Source organism: Leucopleurus acutus (genome assembly GCF_964270905.1).
Source record: "Leucopleurus acutus genome assembly, chromosome: 12".
In the NCBI taxonomy this organism is placed as follows: Eukaryota; Metazoa; Chordata; class Mammalia; order Artiodactyla; family Delphinidae; genus Leucopleurus; species Leucopleurus acutus.
The window spans coordinates 11,487,129-11,510,281 of NC_139154.1; the positions used below are offsets into that span (position 1 = coordinate 11,487,129).

Consider the following 23,153-nt stretch of genomic DNA (forward strand, 5'->3'; position numbering starts at 1 on the left):
TTTTCTTCTAATTATTTTTTTTCAAATATTTCCTCTTCTCTTCTTCCTTGTTGCCTCTGAATAACTCAGGTTCTTTTCATTTCTTTTCTTGGTTGTTAAAATAGCCTATTTATTATTCCCTTGCTTTTGGTCCAGTCCTGTCTAATTCACCTATACACCATTGTTTTTTTAGAATTACAGGTTACAATCTATTAATTGGTCATGAAATCAGTTGAAAGACTATTAACCCAATTTTTAAAAATGAAATATCCACTATCACAACTTTTAGTCAACACTATATTGGTGATCCTAGCCAGTGCAATAAGGCAAGGAAAAAATAAATAAACTTTAGAAAGGAAATGAAACTGTCATTATTTGCAGAAAACATAACTGAATATGTAGAAAATCCTAACGTTTTCTTAAAAATTGAATAGAATATAAAATAGAGTGATAGTTGGGGTGAATATTATACATATTTGAACACACATATATATATGTATGTACCATGTCACCATGTCAAATTGAGTCACTGTCAAGTGTGCTTGAAACACCACTGCTCTGTACAGCTGCCAGAATGAACTTTCTGAAATGTAATCTGATCATGTCACCCACCTACTTAGAATCCTTCACTGAACTCTTGCTGCAAGCTCTTTAATAAATGACATTTTTATAATTTGGCCCCATCTGTTTTTCCAGACTTATCTCTTATAGTCCCCAACATGCATGCCACTTTCCCTGGCTTCCAGACCTATTTTCTGAGCCTGAACCCTGACTCCTTCTTCCCCATCCCCATCTCATCCCTTCTTTGCCTTGCTTGAAGGACAAAGACTGACTCTTGCTTGTCCTTCAAATCTAAGTTGTAGCATCACCACCCCTTAGAAGCCCTCCTAAATCTCTAGCCACAACTATAACTCTCCTGCAAGTAGAAATGAGCCATCTCTCCTTTGTGAGTGTACTAAACTCCACTATAACCCTTATTTCTCCATGAGTATTAACTAATGTGCTTGTGTCCCCCAGGTAGATTACAAGGTCATTGAAGGCAGAGGTTGGGTCTCATTCAGCATTTTCCCCTAACACCAAACACAGTATTTGGCATGGAGTAAGCCCCTGAATGTTGGATTGAATTGAAAATGATTTACAGTTCTAATATGGGGTTTTGATATAGTCAATATATCAGGTTTTTACTGTACTGCATTGCATGATTAAGCTTAAAGAATTAGACTCTGATCTTAAACAACTACTTTTCCACAAAGGAACAAAAATCCAAATCCATCCATGTTCCATGACTGCCTTTGTTTCTGTGTAAATATTTCTGTTGCCATGTGTCAATCCTATTGAAAGTGATGTTTAATTTTATACTCTAGCTTCCCAGTTCTGGTGATCTGTGGAGCATTCACATGGACTTTGACACCAAACGGCTGGATCCCTGGGAACAAATCATACCCACCTTCAAGTACAGCCGAGATATTCCGTTTTTTGAAATGCTTGTCCCTACAGCTGACACAGTGCGCTTTGGGTATCTAATGGAAAAACTACTGGCGGTCAGGCATTCAGTGCTGTTTACCGGAATAACGGGAGTTGGCAAGGTAGGAAACCTACATCAAACAAGAAGTCCTGTCCGAAACAAGGGCATGGTGAACTTAGAATTGTAAGCTCCGTAAATAATACCTTATTTCTCAGGGGAATTTCTTTTGAATTTTGATCATTTTTTCAGGAAGAATGTGACTGTGCTGAATCTATATCGACTCCACAGTTTGCCACTTTCTGAATAAATCCTGGGTGTCAATAATATATATAAACCAGAGAACCCTGTGGACCAATCTTCTGTGTTTGGGGGCTTTTATGTTGTGTCCTTTAGAAGTTCTAGGGCTGCCACTGCACAGGTTAAGGTGGGAATTTGTCAAGGCAGTTTGTGTCCCCAATGGACTATTGATGAAGGTCAGTCTGTCCCCTCCTGCCCATTTACTTCTACCCGACACAGCGATGGTGTTTAGAAAAAGCGGAGTATAGAGGAAAAGGCTGATTGTTTGGTCTTCTTCTTGGTTTGGAGGGGATCCATATAAACATACACTCACTGTTTCCCCTCTAAATTATTTCTGAGTTTCTAAATCTTACTATTAAATTGACTTGGATAGTAACCAAGATGGCTTTTGGTATGATCCTAAAATAAAAACTTTTGCTGAGATAGAGCTGATTAGGATATTTCTTTGGCTCTGATAAATATCATTAAACGGAATCTCCAGGAAGAGAAAGGCAGATATTTCAATCTGGCTATAACCTCTGTCCTTTTCTGTCCTGTTTCTTACTCATTGTTCTGGAATATTACTGATATAGACAATTGAAAGATTTTATATTGAATGTGAAATCAATTAACATTTTTTTTATTTTAAAGTCTGTTATTACAAAAGGACTGCTAAATAGAATTCAAGAATCAGCTGGCTATGTTCCTGTTTATCTAAATTTTTCTGCTCAAACTTCATCTGCAAGAACACAAGAGATCATTGAATCAAAACTGGAAAGGAAAAGAAAAAATATTCTGGGTAAGAATTATCCTTGTCATTTGTCTCACACAAATTAATTATTAAATGCTAATAAGTCACATAAACCGTGTATGTAATAAAATTACAATTGGATATTTTCTTTGCTTAATTTATTTGTAAAGGTAATTCTGTTAATGGTATTCTTTCCTGGGTATAGATCTAGATACCTTACTGTTAGCAAGCAGGTAGTTTATTTCTATCATCACCTTCAACTCAGAATATCTTCAATCTCTGCCTCTCCGAGGCTTTCCCTCTCTCCACTCATGCCATGCTTTCAAACCTGCATTGATTTCCCTTTATTTAAAACAAACAAACAGGGGCTTCCCTGGTGGCACAGTGGTTAGGAGTCCACCTGCCAATGCAGGGGACATGGGTTTGAGAGACTGGCAGGATCCCACATGCCGCGGAGCAACTAGGTCCGTGCGCCATGACTGCTGAGTGTGCACTCTGGGACCCGCGAACCACAACTACTGAGCCCCCATGCCACAGCTACTGAAGCCTGTGCACCTGGAGCCCATGCTCTGCAGCAGGAGAGGCCACCACAATGAGAAGCCCGTGCACCGCAACAAAGAGTAGCCCCTGCCCGCAGCAACTAGCAAAAGCCCGCGCACAGCGTCAAAGACCCAATGCAGCCAAAAATTAAAAAAAAAAATTGAAAAAAAACTCTTTATGTCTGGTGCACTCACTTATCTGAACTAAGTAGGGAATAAGCATGAAAATGTTTTGGTGTTTCCTTCAGTCAGCGCTTTCCGCCAAGCTTTGTGGGATCTCTCTCACCCTGCCTTATTAACCGCTTAGATAAATACCATAACCTTCTGGTCACTTGCAATTTTGAGTCTGGTCCAATGTAAAGCTTCAATCCAAACCCCAAAATTTATTTTTGTCTTTTTTTTGTTTTTGAAGTATAGTTGATTTACAATGTTGTATTAATTTCTGCTGTACTGCAAAGTGATTCCGTTATACACATATATACATTTTTTATATTCTTTTCCATTATGGTTTATCCCAGGAGATTTGATATAGTTCCCTGTGCTATACAGTATGACCTTGTTGTTAATCAGTCCAAACCCAATTTAAAGCTCTTCCTCTCCTCTGCTGTAAGCCAGGTTTGTGGCTGGAGGCGCTGGAGGGATATGGGGGCTCTTTTACTCTTCCCACCCTCCCTCTAGGAGGCTCTAGTGTATCTGGATGGGAGGAGAAGGGAAGGACAAGGTTCTCCCTAACTGACGTTTAGGTGGGCCTCTGTGGATTGCCCCTGCTTCTCCGTTGGCCTGATGGTTGTCCACACTTTCAGCATGGCAGGCTTCCAGGAGCAGGTTTTCTCAGGGCCTCCCAGAAGAATTGTGCACAGGCCAAGCATTGACCTTCCCACTGGAAGGTTCCCTGATGTTGGGAATCACGGTCTCAGCCCCACTTTGTCCCACCCTCCAGTGGCACATCCTGCAGCCTCCTGCTGCTGGGGTCCACTTGCCCAGCCCACAGCCCTCCTGGGTGGAGCACTAGGCAGAGCTCAGGCCCAGCTACCTTCCACATTGTCTATCATCTCACAGGCCGTCATGCCAGCTGCTTTCCTAGCCCCTCTCTGTTACCCTTTTCCTGCTCAGGTAGGCGCAGGGCAAAGGAAGCCAGTCTTTCTGGTGGGGGCCCCAAATTTTTATGAATGGTACTCGTAGCACGCCTCCCCACCCCTGACCTGCTACTTGGCTTCCAGAGGCCAGAAGATGAAGTGGGACACTGAGTTTACCTCATTTTCTTTGGAATTGTCACATGCTGGATGCCAGCATAGTGGAGTCACTTCCTCTTCTTAAGTTATTCTCTCTTCTGTGTTATCACTCTTTTTTTTCTTCTGAATGTATATATTGACTTTCTTTAAGTTAAATATGCCATTGTACAGCTCCACTGCACTGGCTTTCCCTTTGATGTAATAAGGATGTTTTGAATATCCTGTCCTGTTTTCCCTGTAGGGGGTGGTGGGATGGCATTTATGTAAGGAAACTTTTGGGATTCTTCTGCTTCCTCCTGTGAAAAGGAAATGACTTTACTCACCCCAGGCCCAGGCCACACAGTTGGTGAGGGCAGTGGGAGTGGCTGGGATTGAGGAAGGTCAACTGAAGTGCTAAGATCCACAGCTTCGTGTTGGAGCCTGGATGGGGCCAGAGGGAGATCTCTCGTCCTCAAGACAAGACTCTGCTGGGACCCTTCTCACTCAGTAGAAAACTGAGCTCATTATGACCTGCACGGTGTTCACTGAGTCCAAAGCCTTACCTAAGTCTCGTCTTATGTTTACCAAGGGCAAATAATAATTCTTAAATTCATGTTGTTTCCTAGGAGCACCAGGAAACAAACGAATTGTGATTTTTGTTGACGATTTAAACATGCCCAGACTGGATCACTATGGCTCTCAGCCTCCCATTGAATTACTTCGGCAATATCAAGATTTTGGTGGATTTTATGACAGAAACAAACTCTTTTGGAAAGACATACAGGTTACTTTAGGTTTTAAATTACTTTGCATGTTTCAGTTTAAATGGCAGTGAAATATGGTGTATTCATTTGCTAGGGTTGCCATAACAAAGTACAACAGACTGGGTGACTCAAACTATAGAAATTTATTTTCTCACAGTTCTAGAAGGCGGAAGTCCAAGATCAAGATGTCAGTAGGGTTGGTTTATTCTGAGGCCTCTCTCCTTGGCTTATAGATGGCCGTGTTCTCCCTATGTCTTCTTATGATTTTCTCCCTGTATCCATGTCCAAACCGTCTCTTCTTGTAACGACACCAGTCATATTGGATTAGGACCCACCATAGTGACCTCATCTTAACTAAATTACCTCTTTAAATACCCTACCTCCAAATACAGTCACATTGTGGGTTACGGGGAGTTAGGGCTTCAACACATGATTGGCCAAGAGGAGGCAGAGAAGGACACATAATTCAGCCCATGACATATGGCCTCTACATTTCTTGTGTGTAACTCAATTCATTCAGTCTGTATTGGCTTCTCACCATGCTTGATTCATGAGATTTATAGACAACTGAGACAGCCCCGGCCTCCTGGAGGGCTCAGCTTTGGAGGATGGATGAACATGTGTTTATAATGTAGGTTGATAAGTGGAAAGAGACTGAAGGGGAGCAGGGGTGAGCACTGGGTTGATGATGAGAGAATCCTTCCCAGAAGAGGTGATGTCAGAACAGGATTTTGCAGGCAGGGCAGGGCAAAGCAAGGAAAGGGAGTTATTTACATCTCAAAGCAAGTAATGTGAGACACCATGGGGGTGTGGAATGTGAGCAGCAAAGCAGCAGGACATGCAAAGGTCAGCCCAGGGGGCCATGGTGCCATGATGAGGAATGTGATTAGGAGCCTCTGAAGGAAACATTGTAGAAAGATCCCCTTGGCTGCAGGGAAGGTATGGACTAGAGAGGAGGCAAGGCCAGAAGCACCTACAATATCATGTATTGACCAGTTGAACATGTTATGACCAGAGGCTCAAAGGAACCTAGCCCTGTATTTCCCCTAGGAGCAATGGTTCAGGGTGCATTAATTCAGTGTTCCTGGCAATTTTATAGAACACAGCTACCACAAAAAACAAGAACTGACTATACTTAGTATTTATTAAATATATTTTAACCTAAGGTACAAATTCTTACAATTTTTTAAGATTAGATTTTTACATAGGAGTATTTATACAAGATAGATGAGTTAGCTAAGTAACCTTGAGTAACTTATTTGATCAACCAGGGCCTTGATTTTTTCATCTACAAACCGGAGATAACAACAGTGATCTCCTGAGGTGGTTGTGAGAATTAAGTCAGATAATGTGTTGGAAAATATAACACAATGCTGTCCTAGGGTAGGTCCTCCAAAACTGTTGGTTGAGTCCTACTGTTGGGATGGGCACATTGCATGTCCTTCTTTGCTGGGTGACCCAAGTGGATTTCTCTCCATACAGGATGTAACGATTGTATCAGCGTGCGCACCTCCAGGTGGTGGCCGCAACCCCGTGACCGCCCGCTTCATCCGACACTTCAGCATGTTCTGTCTCCCGATGCCCTCAGAGCACAGTCTGAAACAGATTTTTCAGGTGAGGCTGGATTCCAACTTGGGCAAGAGGGGAAAAGAAAACTTATTTGTTCCAAGATTCACACAGAACAGTCCGTTTCTAGGGAGCCTATCCATCATTTCCTCAGCAGAAACCAGGTAAGTACAGGGGCATCTGGGCAGTAGCTGATAGGCATTTGCATCATGGCCTTCTGCGTTTGTGGTCTCAGAGGTAGTTTTAGGAATGCAGAAAGATGGTCAGAACACTGCCCCTACCTCTAAAGAAGGCTATGTCCCAGGCCCTTGACTCTCAGCAGATCTCATCCCTACCCAGCCCCAGCCTCTGTGCTCGTCTCCTCGCTGATCGCCATGTCTATGTCCACTTGCCCAGCAGACACCACCCCTGATAACCCAGCGGGCTCAGGCTCAACACATCAACCCAGAATTCATCATCCCTGCTGCCACCACCCCCCCCCAGCAGAAACAACCACGCTTATTTCTTCCATCTGCACAAACTTCCCCAGGGGACCACTTCCTCGTCCTTTAACTGGGGGAAATAACTGTGTCTGCCCTGTAAGGGATCAGCAGAAGGGTTCAGAAAGTGCAAGGCATTAACCTAATTAGAATGATGCGAGACCATGAAGCAGCATGACCAGAGCGAGTATGTCATACCAACCAGCAAAGACGCTCAGAGGAGACAGCCAGTGAGCTGAGTTCTACAAGGTGGAATTGACAGGGGTGGACAGAAACACACAGGTGAATGTGGTCACAGAGGCAGGAAGTGGTAATGTGTGCATCCAGGTAGGATGAGACAGGTGACTGGTCTGAAGAAACTGGCTTTGGTTGCAATCACCCAGGAGCCAAAGAGGCAGTGATACAGGCATAAAGTGAGCCTCTGCATTTACCTGCATCAGCCTCTCCTTCCAATGGGGTCTTCTTAGAGGAGAGAAAGGACCAGAACCAGTACATACACAACAGTCAGCTGGAAAGTGGTTTTCATATTGAAATTACATCCATGGGAAATTATTTTTAATAAATTTGAAGTAGTTCCAATAAGTTGTTTAGGAGCTAATGCCAAAAGGATACATAAGAACTGCCACATTTCGGAAAACTTTTAGTTAGAGAGTACTTTAGAATAGGAAAGGATGGGAGCTTATCTACCATAATTAAGTAGCAAGTACAGAACATGACAGGAAGTGGGTAGCGGGGACCAACACAAGTATTAGACTTTTTTAAATCCTACCTTTTGTTGAGAACCTTTATGTGTATATTCTAAAGTTTGAAGTGAGTGATTCCCACCATGGTATCCTGACACACTTTGTGATGTGATCAGTGGTGAGGGGGTGTCCCAAGTAACTTATGCCTGATGATAAGGTACTAAATTCGCAAATTATTTTACATTTTAACAAATTCAAGCAAATTCAAAGTTATCCTAACAACAACAACAAAATGTCATTCTTAATGATTCCAAAATATTTTCTTGGGTGGGAGGAAGAAGGTAGAGTCTGAGCTCCTGGAAATGAAACTGATCCCAACCTTCAGCCTCCTCCCTCTGCCTGTGGGAATCACATCTACGGAAATGTGTCACTTACAGGAACATCAGCCAGCAAACACGTTACAGATGAAAACAGGCAGGAACTGCTTTTTCCCACTGTAACTTAGAGGCTATCATTTAAAACTCACCCTAGCCGTGGGCGGTAATAGAAATGAAATGCAGCAAAACTGAGAGATTCTGGGTTGGACTGCATTCAGGTGGGAAGTATATTTTTCTCATTAGCAGAACAGACTGGAGATTTTGTCTGTAGAAAAAAAGGCCTTGGATCCCAAACTTTTTTTTTTTTTTTTTTGCGGTACGCGGGCTTCTCACTGTTGTGGCCTCTCCCGTGGCGGAGCACAGGCTCCAGACGCGCAGACTCAGTGGCCATGGCTCACGGGCCCAGCCGCTCCGCGGCAAGTGGGATCTTCCCGGACGGGGGCACGAACCTGTGTCCCCTGCATCGCCATGTGGACTGTCAACCACTGTGCCACCAGGGAAGCCCCCAAACTTTCTTTTTAATCACAGCCCATCTAAGCAGAGTTCACAGCCCACCTTTCCTGTCCTTATCGTATGGAGGAGAAAGAACTTGGGGATTACCAAGAATTGAAAAAAGCAAAATCAATAAGTTAAAGTAAATTTGTTGTTTTGTATATATATGACAGTATTTATATATATGTAACTATACTATATATTAGATAGATATAGATGTAAACTGTGTTAGTGTTTGTGTGATGGAGAATAAACAGACTGGGATTTTTATTTTTGTCATATTAGGATGGTCCTACTCAACATGAGGTCCAAAAAGGAGAATGTTACATTCATGTTGGGGGCTCGGCAGGACAGTACCTCAAAAAGATAGTCCTCACAAACTGCTTTTACAAATAATGTTCAACAGAAGGCTCATTGAAACAAATACTTTGATTTATTTCAAACTATGTCATATATGAGCCCCAAATCTAAAGTCACAAGGGCTGACTTGCAAGCATTTGATATGCATTCTGGCACCTTCTCCCATAAGTAATTCCAAGGCTAATGGTGATGGGAGTTTATCTATTTAAAAATCGAATATGAGTTTCCCTAGCAACTGGGGCTAGAAGGCTAATAAATACGTACTCTCAGCTTGTGGCAAGTGATATATGAGAAGATAAGAGAGCCATAAGCGAGACTGATGGGAGGACTTATCTTAGATTGGGTAGTCAGGGAAGGCCTCTCTGAAGGACATGTAATATTCAACATGAAGGATGAGAAAGTCCCTGCGAAGCAGAGAGCCCTGTGGGAATGGGTCCTGGGTGAGAAGAGAGCATGGGTAGTAAGGCCAGGGAGGCTGACACAGCGTCTGGTGGGGAGAGAGGGTAAGGAGAAGAGGCTGGGCAGGGGCAGAGCATGCACTGGTGGGGGTGCAGGGCCTTATTTCCCTGATTAAAGGTAACAGAAGGGAGATGACTGGGAATGGAGAGACCAATGAGTAAGGAGGGAGTGAGGAAGCCCAGATGAAAAGGAGTGAGGGCTGGAATGGGGTGTCGTCAAGGGGAACAGAAGGAAGCAGGCAGATTCAAGAAATGTATTCAAGAGCGACTGTGGAGGACAAAGAAGGTCAGGTTTCAAAAGAGACTTCTAGGACTTCCCTGGTGACACAGTGGTTAAGAATCCGCCTGCCAATGCAGGGGACACTGGTTCGAGCCCTGGTCCAGGAAGATCCCACATGCTGCGGAGCAACTAAGCCCATGTGCCACAACTACTGAACCTGTGCTCTAGAGCCTGCAAGCCACAACTACTGAAGCCCACGCACCTAGAGCCTGTGCTCCACAACAAGAGAAGCCGCCGCAATGAGAAACCCACGCACCGCAACGAAGAGTAGACCCCACTCACTGCAGCCAGAGAAAAGCCCGCGCGCAGCAACGAAGACCCAACGCAGCCAAAAATAAATAAATAAATTTTTAAAAAAGAAGAGAAAAGAGACTTCCAAGTTCCTGATCTGAGTGGAGGGTGGGCCCATACACTGAGCTAGGGAAGCTGAAGGGTGGGGAGTTCACAGGTATCAGTAAGTCGAACTTTCAATATACATGAAGGTGAAAGTCTACAGATTTGTTGGTCATTCACCCATAAAAATCAGAGAGAGGACTTCAGCTCATTTCCAGATAAGTGTGAGCACTCCATGAAGACCCTCTGTACCCACAGCCAGATGAGGTCTAATTACTTGAGAGTGGGTTCATGGTAAGTTCACTGGTCAGCTGTGAATGCTGCTCAGGCAGCACCAGACAATCACAGAGGACAGAAGTGAGTCCATTCTGGAGAACATATTCTGAAATGGAAAGAAGAGGGTATTTTTGTTTTTTGTGTTTTGAGTTTCTTTCATTGAAATTTAGTTGATTTACAATGTTGTGTTAGTTTCAGGTGCACAGCAAAGTGATTCGGCTATATGTATATATATAATCTTTTTCATATTCTTTTCCATTACGGTTTATTACAGGATATTGAATATAGTTCCCTTTGCTAACCACTAGGACTTTGTTGTTTATCTATTTTATATATAGTAGTTTGTATCTGGTAATCCGAAACACCTAGTTTATCTCTCCCCCAGAAGAGTTTTTTCTTTAATTAATTTTTATTGGAATATGGTTGCTTTACAATGTTGTGTTAGCCTCCACTGCACAACAAAGTGAATCTGCCAGACACATACATACATCCCTCCCTTTTGGATGTCCCTCCCATTTAGGTCACCACAGTGCATCAGGTAGAGTTCCCTGTGCGATACAGTATGTTCCCGTCAGTTGTCTATTTTATACATAGTATCAATAATGTATATGTGTCAATCCTAGTCTCCCAATTCCTCCCTCCCCCCACCCTTTCTCCCTTGGTATCCATACATTTGTTCTCTATGTCTATGTCTCTTTTTCTGCTTTGCAAATAAGATCATCTATACCATTTTTCTGGATTCCAAACATATGCGTTATTATACGATAATTGCTTTTCTCTTTCTGACTTACTTCACTCTGTATGACACTCTCTAGGTCCATCCACATCTCTACAAATAACTCAATTTCATTCCTTTTTATGGCTGAGTAATATAGCGTTGTATACATGTGCCACATCTAGAAAAGAAGAGTTTTAACATCCACATGTCCTTGCACTGTAATTTGGTTTTCTACTTATTATTAGAAAAAGTATCATCAGATCTGGAGTATATGAAAGATAAATTTTGGTTAAAAAAATAATCTAACCCTCTCATATTACATTTCTGATTCTAGGCCATCTTAAGTGGCTTCCTAAATGACTTCCCACCAGCTGTAAAGCAAACTGCATCCAAAATTGTGGAAGCCTCAGTTGAGATCTATAACAGGATGAGTGTGGATCTTCTGCCTACACCAGCCAAGTCTCATTATGTCTTTAACTTGAGGGATTTATCCAAATGTGTGCAAGGTAGTGTATGGAACCTTCATTCTCTGCCCTGCACCCTCCTTCCATTTCCATTCACCCCCAGATCTCTCAGTAGAAGTGTGTGTACATGGGTGTCTGAGACTTGCCTGGAAATCCCATTACAATGTCCCTGTTCAAGTCACCCTCCACCCCCACCCCAGACTGGCTACTTCACAGCTTTCCTCAAACCACCCTCCCATTTCTCACTCCCAGCTGGTGGCCTGTCTTCTTTTTCACTGAAAAAAAATAGAAGCAATCAAACCAGAAGGGCCTCCTCTTCCAGATCTCCCAGACATCCTGCATCTGCCTTCCCTCCCACTGCAGTGGTTCAGCTGTCCCTGCCCCTAACATGTGCCAATAGTCCCCCCCACCCCAGTATTGAATCGCATCCCCTCCTGCCGACTCAAGGATTTTGCTCTTATAATTCCCCCTTCTCTTCTGCATTGTCAATGCTTCCTCTTCTATCAGATCATTCGTTAACAGCATAAGACCCTGCTATATAATACCTCACAACTTAAAAAATAATTCTCTTTAGGCCCCATATCCCCCTTCTGCTACCCTCCCCATTTTCACCGCTAATGTGTCCCCAGTTTTGCTTTCAAAAAATGAGCTCACCATTATTATATGTGTATATCCACTGGGGAACCATCCATTTCTGGTAGTGTGGGGATAAAGTTGGACTTAAGGATTTCCTCCTTAATTAAACTACTAGATATTCCACAATTGTAGAATTTTTCTTCTTTTCTCCTTTTCTTAAAAAACAGGTATCCTTCAATGTGATCCAGGAACAATAAGAGAAGAGATACAGATATTTAGACTTTTTTGCCATGAATGTCAAAGAGTCTTCCATGACCGTTTGATTAATAATGAAGATAAGCACTATTTCCATGCTATTTTGACAGAAATGGCCAGTAAATATCAATCTTTATATCAATCTTTATTTAGCTAGGTTTTTTTGTTTTTTAGTAGAAAAACAATTTGGTTTCTAATCTTAGCCATTAGACTACCAGGGAGACACAATTTGGTTTCTAAAATGAGCAAAATGAATTGTAAGCATTCATGAGTAAAAGGTTTTTTCTTCATATATTTATATATGACCCAAATATATAACAATATATGAAATATTATGAAAATCATTTCATTGAAATTCAGGAAGGGTTAATATTCTTAATTCAGTATAGCATTTTAAGTAGAGGAGGGAAAGTAGGAAAAAACATAACATTTTGTTGGATAAGAAACCAGGATATTTCTAAAGTATTTCTTATTTATTAATATGTATTCAATATCTGTTATTTAATAAAATGTTTACTAATAGTAAATATTCTTAATCTTAAATCTGGGGGATTATCAACCAGACTAAAGTGGTATGGCATTAACATGGCTTTCCCTCAGTTTCATGTGTACCAATTAGGCTTCTAAATAAAGTAACAGGGGTTATTATTCTGTGTATCTTATTATTAATATCCTGCATTCAAGCTTATTGTTATACTAAGAATTGATTTTGTTTTTTGAATAGACAAACATTTTGGAATTGCAATAGGCCTGGAATATTTTTTGACTAAGCCCATCATATTTGGAGATTTCGTTAAGGTAAGTATGTTGTATTGACGACTACATTTGAAGGCTATAAAACATTTACTATTTTCTACTTCAAGTTCATATTCTATAAGAGCTTTGCACATGTGAAGATTAGAGATCTAGACCAGGGGTCAGCAAGCTATGGTCCATAGTCCAAATCCACCCACCGCCCATTTTTGTAAATGAAGTTCTATAGGGACTCAGCCACGGCCCATTTGACTGTACTATGTATATGACTGCTTTCTAATGACTAGGCAGAGTGGAGTAGTAGCAACACAGGCTATACGACCTGCAAAGCCTAAAATATTTACTATATGTCCCTTGAGAGAAAAAGATTGCTGACTTCTGATCTAGTTACATTCATTTTAATAATAGTTTGAATCCGAAACCCATCAGGTATTCGATTTGGAAGGAAGCAAAGAGATTTAGTCTCTTAACTCAGGACTCCAATTCCTTTCCTAGAATCCTGTGTAGTTCTTCAGCCTCTGCTCAGAGGTTTCCAGTTATGGGAAGCTAATTAGTTAGCAGTTCTGCCTTCTTCATTTCAGGGTAGCTCTAATTAGCACCAAAATTTTCCTTGTACTAAGTTCCTTAAGTCTGTCCCCCCAACAACATCTACACATAGGCCCTAATTTTACCCTCTAGACCTACCTAGAATAGACTTATTCTAGATGAGTAACATTATTCTATGTTAGAAGACTTCCGTCTAACCACCCTACCTATGTTGACAGATAGCTGTCTTGTTTTACCAAGTTGACTCTTGTTTGGGTACAACATTCCTACTGTCCCTGAGAGGGCAAGGGCCATGTTTGTTTTGTTCACCCTAAATCCCTAGTTTCCTGCACAGAGCTAAGTATATAGCAGGCTCTCAATCAATGCTGTTTAAACAAATGAATGGACTCATCTTTATATCATACACATATGCAATACCTCACCACCCTGATAACCCCTGACAACTAAAAAAAATACTAAACAATTTATTTGTATGAAATATATCTATTTTTTAAATTAATTTTTATTGGAGTATAGTTGCTTTACAATGTTGTGTTAGTTTTTACTGTAAAGCAAAATGAATCAGCTATATATATACATATATTCCCTCTTTTTTGGATTTCCTTCCCATTTAGGTCACCACAGTACATTAAGTAAAGTTCCCTGTGCTATACAGTACGTTCTCATTAGTTGTCTATTTTATACATAGTATCAATAGTGTATATGTGTCAATCCCAATCTCCCAATTCCCCCCACCTGCCCCCCTTTTCCCTCTTAGTATCCATACATTTGTTCTCTATGTCTGTGTCTCTATTTCTGCTTTGCAAATAAGATCTTCTATACCATTTTTCTAGATCCCACATATATGCATTAATATATGATATTTGTTTTTCTTTCTGACTTACTTCACTCTGTATGACAGTCTCTAGGTCCATCCACATCTCTACAAATGACCCAATTTTGTTCCTTTTAATAGCTGAGTAATACTCCATTGCATATATGTACCACATCTTTTTTATCCATTCATCTGTAAATGGACATCTAGGTTGCTTCCATGTCCTGGCTATTGTAAATAGTGCTGCAATGAAAATTGTGGTACATGACTCTTGTTTAATTATGGTTTTCTCAGGGTATATGCCCAGTAGTGGGATTGCTGAATCATATGGTAATTCTATTTTTAGTTTTTTAAGGAACCTCCATACTGTTCTCCATAGTGGCTGTATCAATTTACATTCCCAGCAACAGTGCAAGAGGGTTCCCTTTTCTCCACACCCTCTCTGGCATTTATTGTTTGTAGATTTTCTGATGATGCCCATTCTAACTGGTGTGAGGTGATACCTCATTGTAGTTTTGATTTGCCTTTCTCTAATAATGAGTGAGGTTGAGCAGCTTTTCATGTGTTTTCATGTGTTTGTTGGCCATCTGTATGTCTTCTTTGAAGAAATGTCTATTTAGGTCTTCTGCCCATTTTTGGATTGGGTTGTTTGTTTTTTTGTTATTGTGCTGCATGAGCTGCTTGTATATTTGGGAGGTTAATCCTTTGTCAGTTGCTTTGTTTGCAAATATTTTCTCCCATTCTGAGGGTTGTCCTTTGGTCTTGTTTATGGTTTCCCTTGCTGTGCAAAACCTTTTAAGTCTAATTAGGTCCCATTTATTTATTTTTGTTTTTATTTCAATATTCTAGGAGGTGGGTCAAAAAAAGATCTTGCTGCGAAATATGTCTATTTAAATGTATTCTTAAAATCAAAATCCGAAGTTTATTTTCAGGTGGTGATTATATTTCCTGTGTGTTTCTAACGATATTATTATCAAATGGGGAAATGAAACAAAGCAAAAAGAGTAGTTGGACTCTTCTTCCATTGCCCATATGTATTTTAGTCAACGGTTCCAAAAGAAAATGTCCCTAGGGCAGTTGCTACGGCAAAGACAAGAAATTATCAATAGGTCCAAAGGGACACTCAGTTGCCTATAGTTTACACCAAATATTATGCTCAATGATTTATTTAATTAAATGACTGCTGTGTAAAAACTATGTATAGTTCTGGCATGACTTTTTATAACACAATCTGCCATACATAATTTTCAACAATTTTGCTTTTCTGATGTCAACAGCTTAAGAGCAAAAGTATGAAACCAGAGTAAGTTAAAGTGAGAAAAAATTTCAAATCATTTCTGAGCTTCTGTGTGAGTTTTATTGCGAAGATCATTGAAATTCCAATGTACCACTTAAAGAGGTTGAATTAAATGAATTTTTCAGTTAGCCATGAACGTCTGAGTTTCTTTAAACTGATTTCCTTGGTTTTAAAGCCCTGCTAGCATATATAAGCAAATGATTAAATAAAAATATAGATAAAATAATGTTCCCTCCTAAGGTTATGTATATTATATACATTTATATATCAGAATTGATCCAACTTGGTTCTTCTCCAATAAATCATCTAGTTTGGAACAGATAAGACTGACCGGATTTATGATGACATGCCTGATATGGAGAAAATCGCAAATGTTCTACAGGACTATCTTGATGATTATAACCTTACAAATCCCAAAGAAGTAAAGCTGGTGTTCTTCCAGGATGCTATAGAGCATGTTTCAAGGTATAGTGCCATAACGTGCCTAATAATGCATTGATCTAATTTCATTTATATTAAAAGGTAAGGATTAAGTTGTAAAACACTCTTTAAATAGATTGCTAGATGGACAAAGGTCTATTAGCAAATCTTGCTGTAACTTAAAAGGTATTTTTGATATATTTAAAATATATATGACATGAACATTTTATGGAATCTCAGAGGTCATTATCTTTGCTAAATATTAATAGATTGTTTTGGTTTTTTAAAATGTCCTATCTCATTCCAAAAAAAGATCTAAAGTTGTTTACAGATATGTACAGTATAACCAGGCTGATTAACATGCATGACTAAAGAAATAGGGGGTTTTGCTTTGTTGATAGCAAAACAAGTTGAATGCCAGGATCATACATTCTAACTGCTTTTGAGTCTGACTCATACCCACTGCAAGTATCCTTTAAGGGTCATCCCCAACACCTAGGTATCCAGCCTGAACGTCTGTAGTCCTTGGGGCATATACAACTTTTTAAAGTGGCTCATGTCCTGTTGAACAATTCTTAAATTGTAAATATGTGTTAAAAGTGTTGAAATGATAAGGTACTACTGTATAGCACAAGGAGCTATATTCAATATCCTGTGACAAACCATAATGGAAAAGAATATATATATATATATGTATGTATGTATAACTGAGTCACTTTACTGTACAGAAGAAATTAGTACAGCATTGTAAATCAACTATACTTCAATAAAAAAAATGTTTTAAGTGTTGAAATGACCCTTCAAGAGTAAGTCAAAATCTACTCCCTCTGACTTCTGATATTCATTCCATCCTTTGGAGTGGTAATAATAATAATAATGGCACTGAGTGTGAATATAAACCATGATATGGAGTATCTCATTTAACTCTGATAACAGCTCTGTATGGCTCAATATCATGATCTTTCTAAATATAAGGCTCAGAGAATGTTCCAGTGGTCTGTTGCTACATAATAATCCACTGTAATACTTAGTAGCTTTATTTTTTCATTATTTCTCATGGCTCCCAGCCATTCTCTCCTGGGATCTCTCATGCAGTTGCAGTCAGACAGCACCTAGAACACCTGGTCCATCTCTGCCTCCCTTGGACTCCATTGTCTCTCCAGCAAGGCAGCATCAGAGTGCAGGGGCTTCTTACACAGTGATTCAGGGCTCCAAAGGCTCGTGCCCCAAGAGAGAGCCAGGCAGAAGGCAAATGGCCTTTCACAACATAGCCTTGGAAGTCACTCAGCATCACTTCTACCATACTCTGTCATTAGAAGCATCATACAGGGCTACCCAGGTTCACAAGACAGGATCAGAGACTCTATCACTTCATAGGGTCAAAGAGCAAGTAGGACCAGAAACATTATTGCAGGCATTTTTGGACAATACCGTGTGCCACAGAGAGATTAAGTGAATTGTCCGAAGCCCTCTAGCTGGTGAGTGGCAGGCTGGGGATCATATCCAATGCTTTGATTCTAACTTCACTGTAGATGCCTCCACCGAAAATGGATCCACTCTTTTTCCTAACAGCCTTCCAAATATTTAAAAATCATGACCAAGTTCTTCTTAGCTTTACCTTCTCCAGGTATAATTATCCCAGATGTTTCACTATTGCCTATTAGCAGTTATTTCCAGTTTTCAACATACTGAGCCCTTTATAACTTTTCGATGTTTCACTTAAAATGTGATACCCAGATGTGATATAGTATTCTGTGGAATAAGCAGTGCAAAATGTGTGTGAGGACAGGATTTCCCATGGTCTACTACCATGGCAAGATTTTAATTGCTTTGTTTGTTTCTCTTGTCAACTATATTTTAGTGTTGGACCTTGTTAAGACTGACAGATCTCCAGGATTTTTTTTCCATAACCATAAGCAAACCAAGTCTTTTGCCCTTCCTATACTTCTGCTATTTAATTAACTCTAATTCAAGGATTTATGTTCATCACAGCTCAAGTGTTGTAACACAAAATAGTTTGTCATTGGGTTGTCAGGATACCACTTGCTTCCCATCTGTCCCCCTGCCAATATACCCACACACTAACTCCTGACAAGTTTTATTCCCATAGCTCAAGGAAGCCCTAAGCCTGAAAGAAAAAAGAAAAGAAAAGAATGGCAGAACTCTGGTCTGAGAAACTTCCTGAAGAATAGACCAGATGATAGGCAAAGTCGGCTTAATTATATTTATAATCTCTCTTACTTTTGTGAAAGGGAATCACCAGGCTACTCAAGGTTTGCTTAAAATATTACAGAAGGAAATTAAAAACCATTTGTAAAATGGGGGAGATTTAGTTTTCCTGCAAAAAGGACCACCATGTAAATAACTATGTAGACGTGTTCTCTTTTTTTCTAGAGAGGAATTTCTACTTGTCGTAAGTAAGAGCTCTCAAATACCTACTGCTGATTAGCAATTGGAAAGGACTTCCATTATGAACAAGAGTTTTGGGAAAATCACTAAATATTCAGCAATATAGCTGATACTACATTTCCATTTGTTAACATTCTAGGTTCTTGTTTTGTTTTGTTGCATAGGATAACTGAATAAAAGCCTTCCCAACTCAGAAAAAATTAAAATTTACTTCAGAGCCTGTGCTTTCGAAGAGCAGTTTGCACCAAGCTGTTTACCTATTACATGCCCCCAAAGTTGTCACCATACTGCAAGGATGGTCAAATGGATCTCTCTGTTAAAGTTACTAATTAGGAGAGCCATCTCTTGCCTACTACAGCAGAGAAAATGTAACTTTGGAGGATTCTCAATGGAGGGAGTTTTTTATCCATTGATATGTAAGTTGACAGAAAAGATAACACTGGGAAGCAGAAAGGACAAGTCATTTGTTTCAAATAATCTCAGATGGAAAAACAAATTACTATAATGTAAATGAAACAAGGGAAGAGTAACATATAAAGTGCAAGATATTTATGATATTCAATATTTTCATCCACTATAGAGCCCTTGTGCATTATGGGAAGAAATAACAAACCATTATTACATATCCATTCAGCTCTCAATTTTATACTCTCAGAGGTAGCTGAGGAGGTATAAGCAAATGATCTGAAGTGTCGTCTGTTAGATGTGCATTGTGATAGAGATATAGCAGTGGCAATAGTACCTGTGGGTCTTAGTTGTTTTAGGGGAGGAATTAGCAAAGGATCTGTCAAATGAAAAAAAGAAAAAAATGCCCAATGTAAGGGTTATGAGTTAAGTTTTATTTGGGGGAAAATGAGGACTATAGCCCAGAAAACAGCCTCTCAGATAGCTACGAGGAACTGCTCCAGAGAGGTAGGGGGGAGGTGATTTTGGTGAAGGGGGTACGTGCAGTCAAGCACACATTTTGGCAGAAGGTTGCTGCTAGTCACAAGGAACAGATGTCTCCATTAACGATTTTAGTGCTTTTCTAGATATGAGAAGATGCAAGAAATTGAGCTCATAAAATCTCCTGAAAATAGATATCTGAAGATCTGTTCTGCCAGTTTTTCCCAGAGCACAGAGTTCCTCATTCCTGATCTCCACCCTGAACTCCTTTCAGGGTGTGCTGAAGGTCAGAGACTGCAGTGGTTAGTGACTCCATTCTTGTAGAACCAGGTGGCAAGCGAGTTTTTAGTTGGCAGGTCCTAGGGAAAGGAGCTACAACCTTCTTTCGTAAAGGGCCAGATGGTAAATATTTTAGGCTCTGCCACAGACCCTGTCACAACTACTCAACTCTGCCATTGTAACACAAAAGCAACCACCGCCACTCAGTGAATAAATGAGCACAGCTGTGCTCAAATAAGACTTCATTTATGGACACTCATGTTGGAATGTCATGTGATAATGTCACATATCATAAAATATTACTCTTCTGATTTTTTTGTCAACCATTTAAAAATCTAAACACCACTCTTAACTCATAGGCCATAAATTTTTTTTTTAATTTTTTTGAAAAACCAATCTTTGGGTTAAGTTTTGGCCCATAGGCCATCTTTTGCTCACTCCTGTTCTAGACAAAGCAGTGTTATCAAGACTTTCTGGGCAGTGGAACAGCACACTCACCGTAAGGGCAGGAGAGAGTGTGAAGCTGTAGAAGACCAATCTGAAAGTTTAATACTATTTCAGAAGATACTGAATAATGACCTAGGAGTCTGTGCTTTGTCCCAGAGGAGCATTTTCAAATCAGTCCTTGTAGGCTCCCCATTCTAAGCTCACGCTACACAGCTCCTATGCCCTGCCACCAAAGCTGATGGCACATAAGAACTATTTAACCACTGTCGTCTAATTCACAGTTTTTAAGGTCTTTAGAAGTTGATTACTTCAATATAGGTGATTTGGTGATAGTGTACTGAATTTCAGAGATAGTTAGAATGAGAAATCACATGTTTATTTCCTTTTTTCATAAATGTAATTTTACTTATAAAAATGCCTATTACCAAGATCTTTTTAATGATAGAACTACTGCATAAGGAAGACATCTTTATATTTCCTACAAGGAAGAAATAGATCTACTTTGTTTTCTTTTAAAAAAAATAGTGATTATTTTTCTGATTATATACTAAATATACTTATTGCAGAAAATTTACAAAAACATTGTTCATAATTCCACCTCCTCACCTAGAGACAGTCACTTAAAATTGTATGGTGCTTTCAAATATATTTATAAGCATATATAATTTTTTTACAAAATTCAATTATGGCACATAGAGTTAGACATTATGCCTTTAACACATTTCATTTACCTCCACAAGCCTATATAATTAAATATTATTTTAAAGCATGGCTTTAACAACCACATTTATGCCATCCTAACTTATTTTCTAACTTATTTTAATGCAACCTCTTTTTTGTTTCATGGATTTTCTCTCTCTCTCATGATCTGAAAGGATTCTATTTGCAGCTAGCATTAAGGTTTGTTTTTTAATATTGTCAATATGATAACAAAACCATGAAAAGAACTAAATATCCATCAGTAGGGAACCGATTAAATAAACTATGATATATCTATTGCTGTATTCACTAGCATGAGAATGTCCATAAAGCATTATTTAGCAAAACAGTCACAAAACAAAATGTGGTGTAGAGATTAATTCCATTTTTGTAAACACACACATACAAGTCAACAGACATAAATTTATTTATGAAGCACCTACCGTGTGCTACACACTGCTCCCATAGAGAGCAGGACAGCATCCAGGCCCTCATGATAGAGCTTACAAGTGGTAAAGTGTTAGCAGTGTTTTTTTCCCATCAGTTACAATGATCATGTTCTTCTTTCTTAATTAAAAAAGTAATAAAACCATTATCCTTTTCAAATATTTGAACTTTGTTTTTTCCAATTATCAGCATCATGAATTAAAAAGAGTAGATGACAGATACCTTCCTATTAAAAACAAAAAAGAGAGATTGAGAGAGAGAAATTAAACCTGCTTTTACATTTCTCCCATGATTTCTTAGTTTCTGATGACCCAATCTGAGATTTTAGGTGATAATTTTTTAAAAAGAATTTTTTTACATTTGCATCTTCTTTTTAAGGTGAGTTTATTGACATTACCATTACCTTTTTTTATATATAAATTTATTTATTTTTGGCTGCATTGGGTCTTCATTGCTTCAGGCGGGCTTTCTCTAGTTGTGGTGAGTGGAGCCACTCTTTGTTGCGGTGTGCAGGCGTCTCACTGCGGTGGCCTCTCCCACTGCCGAGCACGGGCTCCAGGCACGCGGGCTTCAGTAGTTGTGGCACACGGGCTCAGTAGTTGTGGCTCGCGGGCTCCAGAGTGCAGGGTCAGTAGCTGTGGCGCACAGGCTTCATTGCTCTGCAGCATGTGGGATCTTCCCAGACCAGGTCTCAAACCCGTGTCCCCTGCATTGGCAGGCAGATTCTTAACCACTGCGCCACCAGGGAAGCCCTACCATTACCTTTTTATCTTAACAACAGTATATGAACTTGACTCTCATACAAACTGCTCACTTTTATACTGACATCCCTTCCCCCTTTTTCTTGAGTTTCTGAATTTTATTCATACTTCTCTATATACCTTCAAGGACTCTTTTAGGAAGGATTTGCAGGTGGTTTACTCTCTGAGAAATAACTTGATCGCTTTCCCTCTTAACCATTGTGGAATGTCATCTTGTAAAAGAGATGCCTGAGGCCAGCCTAAAATTATTTGTCCCCTTGGGAGTAATCTATTATATCTATTTTTCAGATGCTCACAAATTTTCAATTATGTCTAAAATATAGATTTCTCTTTCATACTTTGATTCACATATGCATGCAGGCATACATTCACCTACACACACACACATAGTTTATTTTATATTTATAGATCTCCTAGAAAACGTTTAGTGTTTTGCTTGTCTTCTTTGACTTTCTTTCCTGACACTGAGTGACTTCCTCAGATCTAGGGGCTCAGCTCTAGGGGTTTCTTCTATTATTTCAGCTCTCTCCCCTCTTATTTCTCCTACAATTCCTATTGTGTGGCCTCTGGGATTCAATTTGTTTCTCCTGTTTACCTTCCATTTTCTCTCTTGTCATTTTTAATATCATTATCTTTTTTTCTCTGAGGTTTGGCTAACTTCCTTGTGTTTGCCATCTACTTCACCTATTCAATTTTCCACAGTATCCTATTCATGAGGCCCATCTTCCACTGAGGTCTGCAATTTGGTAGTCAGACTTTCCATCAACAATCAATTTTTTCTACACTTGGATTTTTTTCCCCTTTCTGAGTGCTCACTCTAGTATCATGATTGCAATTTTTTTTTAACATCTTTATTGGAGTATAATTGCTTCACAATGGTATGTTAGTTTCAGCTTCACAACAAAATGAATCAGTTATATATATACATATATTCCCATATCTCTTCCCGCTTGCGTCTCCCTCCCTCCCACCCTCCCTATCCCACCCCTCCAGGCGGTCACAAAGCACCGAGCTGATCTCCCTGTGCTATGCGGCTGCTTCCCACCAGCTATCTACTCTACGTTTGGTAGTGTATATATGTCCATGCCTCTTTA

The 23,153-nt window shown here is 39.7% G+C and overlaps 1 protein-coding gene across 1 annotated transcript in view; it reads left to right on the forward strand.

Moving 5' to 3' along the window:
* The window catches only part of DNAH6 (dynein axonemal heavy chain 6), a gene marked incomplete at both ends in the record, with an annotated part of 284,256 nt that overhangs the window by 151,863 nt on the left and 109,240 nt on the right, over positions 1–23,153 (forward strand). The window contains 8 exons of the mRNA XM_082852453.1: positions 1,344–1,565; positions 2,372–2,519; positions 4,848–5,005; positions 6,468–6,599; positions 11,342–11,513; positions 12,275–12,421; positions 13,027–13,100; positions 16,023–16,177. Coding sequence (XP_082708579.1) covers positions 1,344–1,565; positions 2,372–2,519; positions 4,848–5,005; positions 6,468–6,599; positions 11,342–11,513; positions 12,275–12,421; positions 13,027–13,100; positions 16,023–16,177 — 1,208 coding nt within the window. The remainder of the gene's footprint in view (positions 1–1,343; positions 1,566–2,371; positions 2,520–4,847; positions 5,006–6,467; positions 6,600–11,341; positions 11,514–12,274; positions 12,422–13,026; positions 13,101–16,022; positions 16,178–23,153) is intronic.